At 49.8% G+C, this 17,224-nt stretch overlaps 1 protein-coding gene across 1 annotated transcript in view; it reads left to right on the top strand.

The window, feature by feature from the left end:
- Nucleotides 1-17,224, top strand: part of LTBP2 (latent transforming growth factor beta binding protein 2) — a 71,508-nt gene that overhangs the window by 30,176 nt on the left and 24,108 nt on the right. Inside the window, exons 4-8 of the mRNA XM_058025943.1 lie at nucleotides 3,152-3,333; nucleotides 4,668-4,838; nucleotides 6,406-6,606; nucleotides 6,935-7,203; nucleotides 8,742-8,844. Coding sequence (XP_057881926.1) covers nucleotides 3,152-3,333; nucleotides 4,668-4,838; nucleotides 6,406-6,606; nucleotides 6,935-7,203; nucleotides 8,742-8,844 — 926 coding nt within the window. The remainder of the gene's footprint in view (nucleotides 1-3,151; nucleotides 3,334-4,667; nucleotides 4,839-6,405; nucleotides 6,607-6,934; nucleotides 7,204-8,741; nucleotides 8,845-17,224) is intronic.

The following is a 17,224-nucleotide window of genomic DNA, read 5'->3' as shown; positions in this document are numbered from 1 at the left end:
TGGGTTTTGTTACAAAATTTGGTAATCCTGGGAATGACAAGAGATGTTCCTAAAGACAAAGGGTGAAGTTCCCTCAGGCAGGCAGTGCGTAGAGCCCAGCCAAGCTCTGCTACTTGCACACAGCATGCTCCCTTTTCTCAAGGGTAGACGTGATGTGAGGGTTTTCAGGCAGAAGAGCTGATATTTTCCTCTGTTATGCTACCTGTCACCTTCACCCAGTGACTCTTCAGATGCCAGGGCCGGCACTAGGACAGTCACTGTGTTTGGGAGAATGCACTTCTTTTCCTCAGGGTGCTTCCATCTCTGCAGGAAAAGACCTTGGAATCCCAGACATGTTCACCCATATGACTGTGCTTGTGATCTCTTATTGGAAATCAGAGAACAAATGTACTTGAACTTCCAAGGTCTGGTTCCATACGGCTTTTCCTTTGTCACTAACAAAACTAGCAGTAGCACACCAGGTGACAAAGCAGTACATCAGAAATTCCTTTTCTGGCTGTAGGGCTGAATTAGTAGCTCAGAAATGTGTAGGCAGGCCATGCCTGGCTGCCCTGGCCATCTGGGGTAGGTGGTACTCTGCAGAATCTCAGGGCAGCTTCTGAAAGGGACTGAGGCAGAACTGAAATAAGGTTCACTTCTCTTTAATTATTCTGGCTAGCCTTGCTGATTATTGAAAAACAAGCGCTATTTACTGTCCTCATCTCAGTTTAAATCTTGATTTTAGCAAGACAAGAAATATTTTTGTCAGCACACTCTCCTCTGCTGAAGGGATGTATTGGGAGTTTGGGAATCCACCACTGAGGTTTTTGCAAAAGGAAGAGATCTATACTGCTGTATATAGGCCTGCTTTCTAGTAAGGAATCATTTGGCTTCAGTTTGCAGATGTTGTCAGCTCTTTACACTTGGTATTTTGTTCCTGTGGATAAACCTGTGCCCTCTAATCAGAGCACCTTTTCTTTATTCTAAATTGAAGAGATTGAATACTTTATGTTTCTTACAGAAAGGCATTTTCACTAGTCCCCCAATTATTTCCATCATGTTTTTTCCTGTATTCTCTCCATATTTTTCACATCCCTTAGAAGATGTGACATATTTTACATCACAGCTAGGGTGATATTATAGCATGTATACACCCTCCTGTGATGAGGACGTGTAGGGAGGCAAAAATACCTCCCTGTTCCTGCAGTGTTTCAATGTCCTAATGTCAGAGCATTGAACTGACAGTTCATATTTAATTGCTTGTCATTAGCCCTGAAATCTTCTCTGAATTGCTGTTTTCCAGGATCATCTCCAACTATCTGCAGCTGCTGCCTGCATTCCTTCTTCCTAGAAGTGTAATCCTGCATTTGGCTCTATTAAAATCCCATGTTGCTTGGATGTATTTACCCTCCACAGAGATCCAAACTGCTCTGTGTGATTGCTCTGTTCTCATCACAATACACCACATTGCAAATTTCTGTGTCAGCAGCACACATTATCAATGTGGATTGTATGTTTATTTAGAAATAAAAATATTTATTTCCAGATGAAATTCTTGAATCATGCCAGGCCTCATACTGATCACCCTGGAACCCATCTAATTCCCTCCCTAGTGACAACTACTTCTTGTGTTCTGTTTCACAGCCAGTTTGTTATTAATTTTGCATGTGCCTGATTGACATCATACTGCCTGTTTATTTTTTTATGGAAATAGCATAGGCTCTCAGATGGTTGGTGTGCATGTGTCTAATTCTATCAAATTATGAAAATGGACTCCTTTGACAAGAGTGGTTCTTCACAGACCTCCTTGACTCCACGTCAGTTTGTATTCCTTTTGTTTAGTTCCCAGATAATTGACCTGTGTGTCATCTTTTCCATTGTTCAGGGCTGATTTTGGGCTTGCTGGCTGACAGTTACCTTGTGTGTTGTTCTTGACCTGCTTGAATACCAGCACAGCATGAGCTCCCTTTCCATCTCCCCAGATCTTATTGTTATTCCAAGCCATCCAAGGAATGTCTGCAAGGCAGAGCTGCTGTCAGCCAATTCTCATTGAATCACCCAGACCTGTTTGGTTTAGAAATTTGCCTTTCCTGTAGACACTGTAACACATCTCCTGTGCTGACTGTGACAGGGAAGATGGTAAAAACCACAGAATGGGAAAGGCCTCTCTGGGCACTTCAGTGGGAAGTGCCACTCTTTGCCTCAGCCACTTTGTCAGAGATGGAGGTGTTGGACAGGGTACGCAGAAGAGTTGTCAGTACTGAAGTTCAGTTAGAGAGGCATCCAAGGCTGGAACTTTAAAAGAACCCCAAGGAGCATGTGGGCAGCCAACTTGTTTTGGCCATTGGCTGTACCAAGCCTTTTTCCTTGCAGGTAGTGCAGGTGAGAGTGAGATGCTTTTGTTGGAAAGCAGAGTACCCTCTTGGAGGCTTAGTGCTGCAGTCAGTAAAAGGAAATGGGAGCAAATGCAGTAAATCAAGATCTTTAACCAAAGAGCTCTGCCTTGTGGCCTACATGGCTTTATAAATGAGTGTGTATGAGATTGACCTTGAGAGCTGGATGGCTTCTCTGTGCTTAGTCCCCCGAGAGTACCAAAAGCTGACAATGCAGTTAGTGCAGAAAGTTGTAACTGCTCTTACAGACTTCTTGGTCATTCTCTCTTGTTTGTGACTCTCAGGGGCCAAGTTTTGTGTATTTGCTTGGTCTGGCTTCTTCTCTGACTGTCTTACTGTTTTTAGTGCTTGTTTGGGGCTGGGAAGGCAGGTCCTGAGAAAACTTCCACCATAAGAACATGTGTATTTGGAGCTGCTTACATTTGCTATGGTCAAGGAACAAACCTTGAGTGTGACAGGCAGGTAGAGGTTCTTCAAGGCAGCCAAAGCATCCCTGTGGAGGGACAGCCTGATGTGATGGTACAGAGGGGGTGTCTTGGTGAATGCCATGTCCCGTCAGGCTCAGGCCATGGGGCATGGCTCCTAGAGGGGAACAGTGTGCCGTGGTGATGACTGAAAGTAGGGGAGGAGTGGGATCCTGCACAGGTGGATGAATCTCTGTGTCCAGGTGGCAGCTCAGGCAGCTTGGCAGTGGAGGTTGCTGTTACATTGGTGGACAGGCACTGTGGGTTAGTGCAGTCACCTGTGAGGCATATTGGTCCGTTCTTTCTCTTCCACAGGATTCAGAGCAGAATTGGCTCTCCTGTCTCCCCTCAGCACACGGGGTCCTCAAGGACTGTGCGGCGTTACCCAGCCAGCAATGGCCAGCTCACCTCTAATGCACTCCCCAACGGGAATGGACATGAGCAGAGCAGACCTGGCCCACACGCTGTTTCCCAGGAGCACACCTTGTCTGCCAAAGGTAAGGTCTGTAGGGCTGTCACTCTTTTGGGTCTTCTTGTTGGGGTCATGGGAAAGGGCAACAGTTTAACTGGGGATTCCCAAGAAACCATGGATTGCCAGGACTGTGCTGCTCAGTGGAATGAAAAGGGAAGGTCAGCATGGGCATTGATGGGCTTGGCAAAGAAAGGGGCTCTACTGAAGGAGGACACATCAGGGTAGCAAAATGCTGATGGCTTGAAACAGGAGCCAGGGCTTTTGCCAATTGCATCTCAGAGATGTTGAACATCACCCCAGCCCCGAAGGGGAATTGCCTCTGTGTGTAGGAATGGTGTCTCCCAGCTTACTCCTCAGTCTGAGCAGCTCTCAAGGTCAGATTGTGCAACCACCATCTATTTCTTCCCTTTGGCTGCTGCCTTGATGCCTTCTGACATGAGCAGGGATTAGGCCAGGCTGCTGGGACATGCAGATGCTGAGCCCAATGCTTTCCCAGCTAGGACAGATGCCAGTTGTCTTCTGCAGCTTGGTTCCCTCCTGAAGCCATGGTTCCCCAAGGAGGCACCTCAGCCTCTATGAGTAGGGCCATGAACCCAGCTGAAGCTGTAATCTGAAAGTGGGGATTGAAACAGGGAGTGAGGTGAGCACAGCAAACACCGCACATGACTGTCCCATTGGGGTGGGATGGAAGGCTCTGGTGTCAAGCCAGCTGGTTAAACAACAGTTCTGTCTGTTGACCATTTTCCACAAGTCCCAAAGAGCTCTGAGTGTGATTTCCCATCAATTGGGAGGATGGTGAGTGACCAGAAGAGGACCATAGATAGCTGCAAGAGTTCAGGGGACACTTGTTGGGTGACAATGGTTTTCTTAAGACCTGATGCTCTCTCTTCTAAATGACAGCGTGTTTATGTGGGAAGACTTCCAGTGGTTTAAGAGCAGCCAGTCTTCTGACTACTGATGTGGCTGGAGAAAGAATATTGCTTAAAGTGCCATTGTTCATGTGTTGACCAACTCTTACAGCTGCTGGAGCAGAAAACAGGGTGGCGTGAGCAGGGGCAAGGAGAGGCAGAATCACAGAATTGCAGAGTCAGCTAGGTTGGAAAAGATCTTTAAGATCATCAAGTCAAATCAATGATGTAACACTACCCTGTCAGCTAGGCCATGGCACTAGTGCCACATCCAGTCTTTTCTTAAACACCTCCAGGGATGGTGACTCCACCACCTTGGGGAGGGACATAAATCCCTCTTTGCATTGGGAATGCTTTGGAGCTTGAGCTGCGAATGACAACTTGAGCTGCAAATAACAGCTCCCTTGGCCTAGAGATGCTGTTTCCACTTAGCACTCTTTTTCTTTCATAGGGGCCAACCTGACAGAGAAGATTAGGAAGATAAAAATTGTCTTCACACCCACCATCTGCAAACAGACGTGCCAGAGTGGGCGCTGCTACAACAGCTGCGAGAAAGGAGACACCACCACTCTCTACAGCCAAGGGGGGCAGGACCACGACCCCAAATCTGGCTTCCGCATCTGTGAGCACCCCCATGTCCTCCACCTATTTTCTTGCCTGTCTCCCCACTCTATCTTCCTGCTTTTGCTGACTCTGCAGACTAAGGGCTTGGGCTGCTGTAGGGAGAGGAAGCAATGGCTACTCTCAGTGCCTTCGAAGGTCTTTTCTGGGGTGTTTGGAGCTTACTCTCTCTCTGGGGGAGGAAGAGAGACTTTGCCTCATTGCTCTCTTTCCTGGGCAAGCAGATCCTGTTTCCATCTCACCCTGGGTAGAGGGGATGTATGTGTTTGAGTCAGGCCTGCAGCCAAGCCTCACCACCTCCTTCTTCTCAGAGCCAGCTCACTGCTTTAGTTGGCATCCAGTCTTGGGGCTGACTTTCATCACCTAATTTCCTCCTGTTCTCTCCTTTCACTCACATGGCAGCCAGGAGAGCTGGCTGCAGGTTGCAAACTGTTCTTATAAACAGGGCTTGCTGAAACCACTGCTCACCCTTCAGAGCCACTGGGATTGCTCATCAAGTCACTGGGATATCCAGCTGTGGGTTGGTCACATTGTCTTGGAGCAAGCTGGTGGGAGAAACGTGCTGGACTTGTTGGGACTTGTCCTTTGAGTGCCTCTGTATCACTCAAATTCTTCTACTCAGAGAATGAAAAGTCTTGCTGTTGTGGACACTGATGGAAGATTGTGTTCACAGAAATTTCTACCCAGGTCCCAGTTCAAACATGTGTCTCCTCCCCTTAAACTGGGTGCTGGGCTTGAGCATATGAGCTTGAAACAGGATGGGTGTTCATCCCCTGGGATGAACCTGACAAGCCATCCAGGAATGTGGAGCAGCAGTGTCTCGACTCATACTGAAATGAGTCAGAATAATCTGTCAAGGCATCCCATGTGTTGCTTGAGTTTAGTTCACATTGAGAACTGCTCTGGGTTGCTCCAAGCATGATGAGGTCAGAAAGGACATGACTTTGGTTTCATCTGTGAATGCTTTTTCTGAGCCTGTGCAGATGAATTGCTCCTGATTATTTTGTCCCACTCCACACTTCTCCCACATGAACTGCTGGCAGGGCCAGGGCTGGATGTGAGACAGGCTCTGAGGATGTGGCTCTCTGCCTGTTCTGTCTGCCTCTCCCATCCTGCTGAGTTCCCTTCTGGGCTAGGAGTAAAAACCCTGCCAAGTGGGGAGGGGGCGATGCAGAAGGGAAGAAATTGGGCAGACTTGGCTACATATGGCTGCCATGGCCCCTGACCCACTCCAAGAGATCCTGCTGTGTCAGCAACACCACCTTGGCAGCTCCCCAGGACATGGGTGCCCCAGCCTGGCTGTGGCCTCAGAGCCCAAGGGAGGGTTCATCTTCTTCAAGCCATGCCTCCAGTTGTGAGCAGAGCTTGGGGAAGATGGTGTTGCCCAGCAGGGACCTGAGCCTTCCTCCAGGCTGCAAGTGCTGACCCCAGCCCAGTGCTGGGCCTGGTCCTTGGGACATCATGGGGTTAGTGCTGTCCAGGTGCAGCTGCCTGGTGTCCCCCAGCTGCCCTTGGCTAGAGCCAGTGTCTCAGTTTCTCCTCTAAGCAGACCTCTCTTTGCCTTGCAGACTTCTGTCAGATCCCCTGCCTGAATGGAGGGCGCTGTGTGGGCCGCGATGAATGCTGGTGCCCCTCCAACTCCACGGGGAAGTTTTGCCACCTGCCAGCTCCCTCTTTGGAAAAGAAGCAAGGAGGAAGAGGCCCAAAGACCCCAGCTGACAGCTCCATGAGGCACTCCACATACACCCTGCCCTTGTCCAACCAGCTTGGTGAGCATGGCCAATGGCTCCATTTTTCTCCTACTTGTGTGCTCCTCAGAGCTTTTCTAACAGGCCTGAGGAAGCCACTACCTCCTTATGCCTGTGGTTTCAGGCCAGGTTGTTAGACAGGAGGTTTCCCTAGTTTCTTGTGGAGTTTTTGGTAGGTTTGTCCTCTTTTTAGACCAGAGAAATATTTTCTCTTAGATGCAGTCTTCCTCTAGATTTCCTGGCGGGCTCAGTCTACCTCTCCTCCCATTTGACTTTGTTCATGATGATACCCTTTGGGTGCCAAATTGTTGCCATATTGTCACAAATGTGGTGTAAACTCATCTTCCAGCTTCCCTAAACCCTTCTCTGGTGAACGTCCACATCAACCACCCTCCAGAAGCCATTGTGCAAATTCACCAGGTGGCCAGGGTGCGGGGGGATGCAGAGGCGTCGGAGGAGAACAGTGTGGAGGCAGTGCTGGTGCCTCAGCTGGCTGCTGTGCCCTGGTACACCTATTCGCATGGGAATGGGAACAGCATTGCCACTGAGAGCAGACAGCAACAGCAGAGAGCCCCAGGGCTGCTGGGGAGGTGCTTTCAGGAGGCTCTCCATGGGCAGGTAAGAGGACATCTTCAAGTGTTGGTGTATTTCTTGTTCTGGGGTAGGGGAGCGTTGGCTTTTGGGGCATAGGGGGTAGCTTTATTCTGTGAAGCTGTTCAGCATCAGCATGGGCATCATGCAGGTGCCATGGGCACAGGCAGCAATGTGTTACTACTTGGGAAGAAAAAATTTCCTTGCTTTGATCCAACAGAGAGACTTCACTGCCTTGCCCTGACCAGGCTGTGCCCTGGGGCAGCACAGCCCAGACTTGATGGCTTTCACACACAGTCTGGTTTTAAAAGGGTGCCCTATTTATAGCAACATTTACAGCCACGCTCTGCGATTATTATAGGAAACGTATAAAACATAGGAAAATTCCTTTCCCTCTCAGACGATAAATGGAAGTCTGATTTCCATGGAACCATGCCTTCCTGGAGAGCTCAACTGGGGCTTGGGAAGCAAATGCACGTGAGGGACTTTCTCACCCCTGTCCCACAGTCATCATAATTTCTTATTTTGTCTTTCCCCATATGTTTCTCTTGCGTCACTGGAAAAGCATTGGAGGTTTTTGGCACCCACAGGAACACCTGTGAGCTCCCCCAGTGCAGTTCGTGCTCAGAGAGACCCCCAGCCTGCCAGTCTGGGACTCAGCCCCCTGCCCACTGCTCCCCAGCCTTTTTGGGGGGGCTGCTCCCAGTTCCCATCCCACCCTTCAGTCACTCCCATCCAAGTCGTTTCTAGCAGGAAATATTCTTAGCCATTCTCTGGTGCAAGAAGAGAGGAGATCAGAACCTGGGGCTGGAAAAGCCCTGCTTCTCTGTGGGGGAATGGCAGTGCTGCGGCCTTAGGAGCAGAGGATGATGACGCACAGAGATGCTTACGGACGCCTGGAGAGGCTGTAGGAGATGCTCTAGGGGCGGCAGGGGGTACCCTTGCTGTGCTCACAGCTCACCCAGCTGGGTGATGCCGTGCCCGGGAAGGGGTGAGGAGCGGGGCGGGGAGGGCCTGCCTCTCCCGCCCGCCGGCCGCAGCCCCGCGCTCGGTATGCAGCGCTGGGCAGGCGGCCACGCGTGCCTGGACGGGCGCCAGCCCCAGCCCGCGGCCCGGCGGCTCCGCTCCGATGGGGGAGCCTGTAATCCAGAGGGCCTTGCCGACACCGGGGGGAAAGAGAGACTCATTCAGCGGAGGAAAGTGCCTGACAACAAGCTCCCTGCCGGGCTGGAGTGGTGCGCCCATTTCACAGGCTAATCAGCCAGGCAAGGGGCTGATTCTGGGGCTTTGCCAGGTGATATCATCTCTGGTTCATCTCTGCTCTGTTTGATGGCCCCTTCCCCTCTGAAGGGTGCAGTCAAGGGAGGTTCTGTCTGCACAACTTTTTACTATCTTAATCCATATCCCTGGTCGCGCTGTGTCCCAGGGGGAGCTGTGCCAAGAGGGCCGTGCCAGCCTCTCACCCCAGACAGCTGTTCCCTCTGCTGGCTCTGCTGCTGTCCTACCAGCTGGGCACATGTTTCCTCTGCATCCCACAGAAGCCTGATCTGCTCTTCTCTCCACAGTGCACCAACCCCCTGCCAGGGCTTACCAAGCTGGAGGATTGCTGTGGCAGTGTGGGCCTCTTCTGGGGCATGGACCAGTGCCTGGCCTGTCCCCCCCGGCCAGGTGAGTACTGCTACTGGCCAGGAGCTGGGACAGTGTGAGGGACAGCCTGCACCCTCGCTGAGCTGAGAAAAAGGGCTGCCGCATGTAGCTGAGGCAAGGAGCAGAGCTGTGGGTCTTGATACATGGCTCTCCTTGGCCCTTGGGGATGGGCAGCATGTCCCAGGTGAGTGCAGGGCCATGCCAGCTGCTGCCCCAGCCCACCAGGAACAGTGCTCTGGGTTGGGTGCTGGGCCAGGCTCGTGTGGCCAATGGTTCCCACCATGCTAGCCCCATTCAGAGGGAGAAACAGGGAAAAAGCAGCCGTGGTTTTAGGAGGTGCAGTTCTAGGTTGGAGAAGGAGGCTGCAGACTTGGCCCTATAGAGTTACGGGCTTGCTCTGGGCCCAACACGGGTTTGGCAGGGGCTCTGGAAATAACACTACATCAAACAATTGGCAGGAGCACACCCGGGGTCCGTTCCAGGGGCATGGGCGTCCAGCTCTGTTTCTGCTGCACTTGGGAGCTGGACAGACTGATCTAGCAGGAGATGGGGATTCCTCATCTGCTCTGCTCGGGGAGCTTCATGATGAGCATGGCCCCTTGACCTTGGTCACATCCTGTGTTGTGGTGGAGAAGCCATACAGGAGGGCTCCTGGCTGGAGAGGAGGCAGTCCCCTGGGCACAATGGCTCCAGCATCCAGTGCTGACTGGCTGTGGTGCAGGGCAAGGTGCACTCACCTGGTGCAATGCGGGCAGGGAGCTGCTCACCTCTTCCCTGCCTGTCTGCCTGCCTGCCCCCTTTCATTGCTGCCTGCCTGCTCAATCACATCCCTTCACTGGATCAAAGAACTAAAGAAAACAGACCCCATGGTTCAGGAGACTTTGGACTCCTGAAGTACACTCTAGGTATCCAAGGTAGCAGGTTTTGCAAGCAAGTGTGGTGCTGGAGACTTCTAGCTCTGCTCAGAGTTTTTCCTGCTCGCTTACACACACATTCCCAAGAGCTGAATTTGTGTCTCATTATCCTCCCTCAATTCGATTCCTACTCAGCCAGGGGTAGGGCTGACTGGAGCCAAATTCCTTGCAATCACAGACGAGGTTGTCAGCATCCTGGAACCCAGTCCAGATCTTAGGAGCTCTGATTGCTGTCATCTTCCCAAGCTGCATGGCTGTGCTGTGGCCCATGCGCCAGCCCCAAAAAAGTCTTGGGCATTTGTGGTGTGGGGGTGACCCTGGGGTCTGCAGGTTCAGTAAAACAAGGAAATGCCCCACACAGGCCTTAGTCCCTCTTCTTTGTCCCTCACCTTCTTAACACCAGTCATGGCTTTCTCTTCCCCATCCTACAGCAGTCTCCCTGTTTCTCACCCATCTTTCTGTGACCCCTCCATTAGAAAGCAGGGGGCTGCTTAATACTTCAGTTGTGCTGCAGACTGCTGCAAAAACTCTGCACCTCCTTTCTTCCTCTCCATGCCAGGATGCAAGGTGCTTGCAGAGAATGCAGCCAGAGCTGCAGCAGTGATTTGCTCTGCTGGACTTAGTGCTTCACAATGTGTCTAATTACAGACTTCTAAGATGTGAAAACAGACACAAAATACTCCCATGTGCTCCTTGCAGTCAGCCAACCAAATGCACTTAAGACATGACTCGAGCTGCCGGCAGGCTCCACAGCTCATAGCTCAATGCATGCTCTGTGTCCCAGGAGCAGTTGCAACTCAAGGCAAGTTGTCACTGCTGGTTTTCACTGAGTGGACAGATGCCTGTCTGGCTTTGTTTTCAGTCTAATTCCAGGGTGCTATGAAAAATGTATGTGGATCTTTTGTATTCCTGTGCCACAAGAAATTCCCTCTGGCTTTGGGTGATAAAATTCCTCCTTGGAGACTTAATGGCTCTTGTAATTTTGGCAGGAATTCAGGCTAGCTGAAGGAGCCATTTTCATCCTGTTCTATGGTATGCAAGTATCTTGCTGCTTTGGCCGCCTCTGGTGTACGGAGCTGTAAGGCAGACACATGATGGAGGCAGCTTAAGAGAGCCCGGGATTGTGGAGTGAGAAGCCCAGGTAGATGGCAGGCCTTTCTCTGGCATGTTGTCTTCATACACAAGATAGCTGATTCCAGAGTGGAGTCAGCAAAACAGATCTTTCTCAGTGACCTTACTTCTTAAACAGCGTCACCAAGCACTGTGACCTGTCATTGCCTTGTGCCTTGTCTGCCAGGGTTTCCAGTTCCATGCCAGGGTGAAGGCATTGTTCCATGTACTTCCTGCTTGTAGACCACATCCCACACTCACATTCCTTCTGCCTTCTGGTCTTGCTGGCCTGTATTGTGCTCACTCAAAGTCACTGGGCTGTAGTTCAGTGATCTGGTGTCTCGTGCACAGAGATAACGTGTCCAGTGTCTGTTTCCAGCTTTCTTCTTAGCATTGTGATCTTCAGAGACAACTTCTTGCTCTCATGAGTGCCAGGGAAGCACGCAGCAGAGCAGACTTGACAGCATTGGGAATTTAACTCCAGCAACTAGAGACAGAAATGGCAGAAGCTAGTTCAGTGTAAACACTTAGAAACGTACAGAAGTGCAGCCAGGCAAGAGCTAGACAAATGGGGAACTTGTTTGGATTGACTGTCTGCCCGAGACACTGATTGTTAGTAGAGTCTGGATACGTCCGGATGTCTCCATCGTCTGCAGCTTTCATGTTTGGTACGTGTTTGTGTGCGGAAAGACATCAGAGAAGATGAATAGGAGGCAGGCATCTGTCCGAGCAAACTTACCATGACCAATCCTTGCTATTTTTTTATGTTTTGCTCAGCATCAGAAAAGCCAAGGCACTCAAATGCTTTGTCTGCTTCCTAATGAGACCATGTTAAAAGCTGAGTTCAAAATTAAGGGTTGACCTAGCCAGGATTGTCTCTGTAGTGAGAGTTACTTTAGTCTTAGCTATTTCCTTAGGCCATGCTCAGGCTGTGTGGTTTGCTGCTGGGGGGCTGTACATTGTTAAGTGTCTTCAGAGAAGTGGGCACAGAGGGGGGTTGGGTGTTCCAGCAGGCTATAGTAGAAGTTCCTGGGAGCTCATGCAAGTGAGAACTAAAGATAAGACCCCCATGACATGTCAGAATCAGCCCTGGGAGAAGGGGAAGATCCAAGGGCTTGCTCCATGAGCTGTTGGAGCAAAGGCTGGTTGTTGCCTGGTCCATGAGAGAAAGAGATGAGCCAGAGACAGGTCCCTGGAGGGTGGCAGGACACCTGCATGTTGCCATGCAGCTGCAGTCCTTCAGCTCTGGCCAGAATTTGGTGGATGAAATGTGTTGTGTTGCAAGATAGGATAAATCAGGTGGAGACATTCAGTGACCCTCCTGGTTCTTTAGTACTTGGAGAAAGCAATGGAGCACACACTGAAAGGCTAGAACAGAAGGGTAGGGGCAAACAGGAGCTGGAAAGTAAAACCTGGAGAAGACTGATAGTAGGGAAAGAGAATTAGAGGCTGATGAAGCAGCTGAAGTAGACACACTAGGATGTGACTGAAAGGGAGCTCAGGAACAAGCACGGTATTTGAGCGGGGCTGGTGAGGAGCCTGCCCTGAAGCAATGTTCTGTCCTGTGGCAAGCTCAGGAGGTGTGGCTAGTAGCAGGTACACTGCTGGGCAGAGCTGCTCCTGCTTACCTGCCAGACCATGTGTCATTTTGGGGGATACAGTGGTCTGTGGAAAGAACATGTTGGAACAATATTAAGAGATGGTCTGTAGAAATTAAACCAAATGAGACTGGAGCTACAGGTCAACACATACCCCATGGCAGTTGTGGATTTGGATACTGGTTTTCCCAAAGCCTTGGCCCTTCTCAGGCACATGGGGATAAAGGAAACTGGTAGCAGAGAATTCTGTCCAGAGGGTATCACAGCCCTGCTCTTCTACCTCCTCCCAGTCCATGAGACCACCCACCTCTGGAACCAGCAGCATTCCAGGAAAACACCCATATCAGTGGACACCATCTGCAGTACTGCCAGAAGCTATAAGTCTCATCCTTCTGTGCAAATGACAGACTTTCTGGGTGCAGGAGTAAACCTGCATTTTCTAGGTCCTGATTTTTCAGTGCCCCCTGTCCCTTATTTCCAGCTGCAGTCAGCCTGAGCATGGACTGGGTTGTGCACCCACTCATTGTGCTCACTGCAGATCTTCCTGGGCTGCTTTCTCTCCTCCTATGGGTTTTAACTGCATTAAGAAACAAGTCTTTGAAGGCTATTGTTTTGTTTTTATTCCCACTCCACGTGTTTTTTCAAGTTTTTTGTCCTAGAGAAAAGTCTGAATTTCACTGGAAAGTTGGATCTTGTAATGTCTGGCTTGGCACCCGAAGCACTCTCCCTAACAGACCTCCCACTGTGAGAGGGGTGGCAGCTCACCCATGGAGCCGTCATGTCAGAAACGCCAAGTGGCTCTGCAAGCCTCCACTGCGCTGTGCCTGCAGGCATTGAAACAGCCACAGGCAGCCCCTTGGAAATCAACCCCCTGCTCTGCTCCTGGGAGCAGATGGGGTAGGACACAGGAAAAAAATCCCTGGATATATGGGAAGGAGGCTAGAGAGGCCACTGTTACCGTGTGCCACAGGGAGTCTGTGCAGAACAGTAAAGAAAGGCTGGAGGTGGGAAAGAAGCTGAAACCTCTGCAAGGTCATGCCAGTACTACAGAAAGCAATACTTAACCTGGGAAAGCACAGCATTTTCAGGAGTGCTTTGTTCTGCACCGTGCTTGTTTTGCTCATCATTCATGTACAGCATTGTTGTAGCAGCACGCAGCAGCACAGTGTTACAAAACTAGGGGTTTTAGGTACAAAGCATCTTCTTGGAGTTGGAAGCCACCTTGGGAGCAGAATAAGGATCTTTCTGTTGAAACAGTAAATGGCAAAAAGGAAATATCAGAGTCTTTTTCCTTCAAGCATCTTTTGCACCTTCAAGACTGATCATGAGTAGAGCCAGAGGACTGCGTTTTGTATCGCACATGTAGCACTGGTGCATGCCCTCCCCACCACTACTATCATAACCCTTGTTGGGGCATTGGACAAAGTCTTGCTGGAGCCTCCTTACAACAGCCCATCCAGAGAGCAGTCATGACAGACCTGGCCAGAAGGATTTGTCTCTTTCCCTCTGTCCATTCTGCGTTAGAACGCAGCTGATGCCCACAGCCACAGCCTAACTTCTTGCCGTGGTACCTCTAATACATCTCTGGAGGCTGCTGTGGGGCCCAACCTGCTCTGATCTTCTGCCAGTGAGCTCAGCAGCACATGTCCTCTGTGCAATGGAGGCTGATCTTCTCTGCTTCACACTAAAACAGGCTGTGGCTTAACTGGGTCCACCACCCCCATTTCTCCAGGCATCATGAAACCATTCACTCTGGCTCCTTTCACCTCCCAGGACTAGCAGAGGCACCACAGCCACCCTCAAGGTTTCTCAGTGAGTTGATGTCTTTGGTAGGGTAGATGGAAAGACTCAAAATAAATGGGCTAGCTTAATGGACTAATAAATGGGCATTTCCTCACTTCTCATCTGACCAGAGGCTTGCTTCTTCCCCTTTTAACAGAGTGGTATTGTATGGACTAATGTAATGTAATATCTCATCCAACAAACATTGTCTCACTTCAGACCCTTGTGCCTACCACCGCTAGAAGAAGTTTTCCACTTCACCATCACCCTGAGCTTCTCCAGACAATGTTTGGGCAGCCAGAGCTGTTGGGTAAAATCTCTTCTCCTAGGAAGTGATGAAAAATTAGCCTAATTGCTTAAAGACTGCCCCGCTAGGTGACAAAATCCCTCTGCCCAATTTCCGTTTATTCATTTCCTTTCATATTATGATCTACTTGAGTATTTTTCTAGCTGGGGACAAAGATGCTGATGGGAGTCCTGGGCTGTGTCTGCTACACACTCACCTCCTTTCTGAGCCTGTGAGCCTATTGCATGCATGCTCCTTTGTTATGAGCCCAGCCCTGACAGGGATGCCTGGTGCCTGCAGAGCTTGCAGAGAGATAGAGGAAGCAATGAGAGCCAAGAGGGACTCCTAATGTGCAGCTTCCTGGTGACCACATTGGTTTGGCACCGTGTCCTCAGGGCTGAAATGCCCAGGAGGCAAGCTTCTGAAATCACAGCCTTCAATGAGGAACCAGAGCTCTCTGCCCTCAGCAAGCCTGAAATCTGTCTGCCTGATAGATGCAACTCAGCTGCTCCATCCCTAGCCTCAGGCTCTGTGAGAACCCTTCTTGGAGAGAGTGTAGACAGACAAAGGAGACTGGGCCCCCTTCAGCTCTGGATGCGACAGATTTCTGCCCTCTCTGATCATCAGATTAGCTTTTTCCTTTTGGTGGGTTCCTGAGGAATAGCCTCCCAACAGCTGCATGAGGGAAGGTTGGATGCTGATCACCTTTGCAGGAAACCTAGGTGTCCTAGGCTGGTTTTTTTTCAGGAGGTTTTGGCCATCTCTGTTGTTGTTTGGCCACATCTGAGTGTGTGGAAGGAAATAGTCCTCTACTCAAGAAACCAAGCACAAAGCTGAGAGTTAATAGCTTATATCCTCCTGCAGCCACACACTGTCTTCCCTTGTAGATAGATCCTGGCAGCCTCCAACCAATACTTCAAAACTTTCTTGGTTCCCTCTTGGTACAGAGAGATCTGCTTACATTACATTACAATTATTCTTTCCAGGGAACATGGGTTTCTTTGCAGAGTTAAGACGTTTGTCCATAGCTTCACAAGTGATTTGCTGAAGTAGAGAGGTTTCTCCAAACTGGAGGTTGGTAAGTGCTAAGGTGGCACAGACCTGCAATTTATCTGTCCACCACTGGCATTTTCTGCCTTGCCCTCTCCCCAGCAGCATCTGTTGGAGGGATGCTACACAATCTGTTTCTCTGCAAACTTTCCAGAGGGGGAGCATGGCTCTGACACATCATCACTGTTTGATCTCCAGCACGCTTGGCTTCTGCTCAGAGGGCTTGCACATAACAATGGTGCTTCGTTTGAGTGTCTGTTATCACATTGTGCTGAGGTTGACAGATGCTTCCAAGCACAGTTAATGCCTGTCGGCAGCCCCAAGCCCACAAACTATGGTGTGGGAGGACCTGAAATCCCACTGGGCCACTCAACCTGGAGCCCATAAGCCAAAGGGTTTTTTACCTTCCCAGAAGGTTGGAAAGGTACCCTGGGATTCCCAGTATCACCAGGAGCTCCCTCATCCCTAACATCCAGATATTTGTTAGCACCTGCTGCCTACAATTCATGACTAAACTGTAGAAGATAGATTTTTTTTTTTGTCTTTGTCATTCACTCAGCTGCTGAGGATCAATGTACACATGGAAAACCTTGTAGCTTCATTTAATATACCTGAGAAAACCAGGATTTCTGTTCTCCTTCCTGGTACAGGCTGGTAATGATGTGTTCTCCTGTCTTTTATTTCCTAAGCACCTTTATCTTAGGAGGCTGGTCTCTAACTTTTGCCTTAGAAGAACTGTCCTAGAATGGCTTTAAATTGCTTTATAGAGTTCAAGTGTTCAGGAGAAAGAGTTATGGACATGCCTGCTCTCTGGCCCCAGAATGTGTTCTTAAACTTTGCGGGCTTTCTTTGTGGTCTTAAACTTTGCAGGCTCTTGTCAAGCATCTCCTGCTGTAAGGATGGTCTCAGTTTGTCCCTGGTTCTTGAAGTTGCAATGTGTAAGGAATCTGCCAGACCTTGATATGACTATCACCATGGAGGGCTTTCTACATATGACACCAAGGAGTGAGCTACTGATGCCAGGCAGGAGAAATTAAGAGGGGTTGGAATCTGCCTGGGCAGTCTCTTAACTGTTGCGTGCACTCCTTGTTCCCAAGCAAAAGATCCAGAAATTGTAAAAGAAACCCCACCCTGGGAAAATCCCAACCTTAGGCAAAGTACCCTTCTTCCTACCCCCCACCCCATTCTTACTCATTTCCCAACCCATCCACTCAGATTCCCCGTTCCTTGCTCCAAAATTCAGTGCCTAAATTTGACTTCCTAGGAATTTATGGGCCACATTTTACTTGCCTTTAAAAATTTTGGAGAGGTTTAATTGTGCATGTTACAGAACATTTTGAAACCCACAAAACTATTTAAAGCAGAAATCTGAATTTTTCTTTGATGAGAGGGATTGGGGCAGGAAATCACATGCAGTATAAAAAGAAATATAATAAACAGGGCCTGAGTTGTTATTTCAGCAGCTTGTCAAGAACCTCAGCCATTCCTTTCACTCTTGTCTCCCTCGTCATGTGCCACCTGGCTATCCAAACTGACGTAGAAGGAGACAAAGTGACATAGTGGTAGATATGAGGCACAGGCAGCACCTCTGGGTCACCAGTTTGGCACTTGCCAAGAAGCAGAAGGAACTGCATGAAAAACGTGGCTGCTCTTACCTTTCC

Source organism: Melospiza georgiana, chromosome 6 (assembly GCF_028018845.1).
Source record: "Melospiza georgiana isolate bMelGeo1 chromosome 6, bMelGeo1.pri, whole genome shotgun sequence".
Classification (NCBI taxonomy): domain Eukaryota; kingdom Metazoa; phylum Chordata; class Aves; order Passeriformes; family Passerellidae; genus Melospiza; species Melospiza georgiana.
This window is presented reverse-complemented; position numbering and strand designations above follow the sequence as displayed.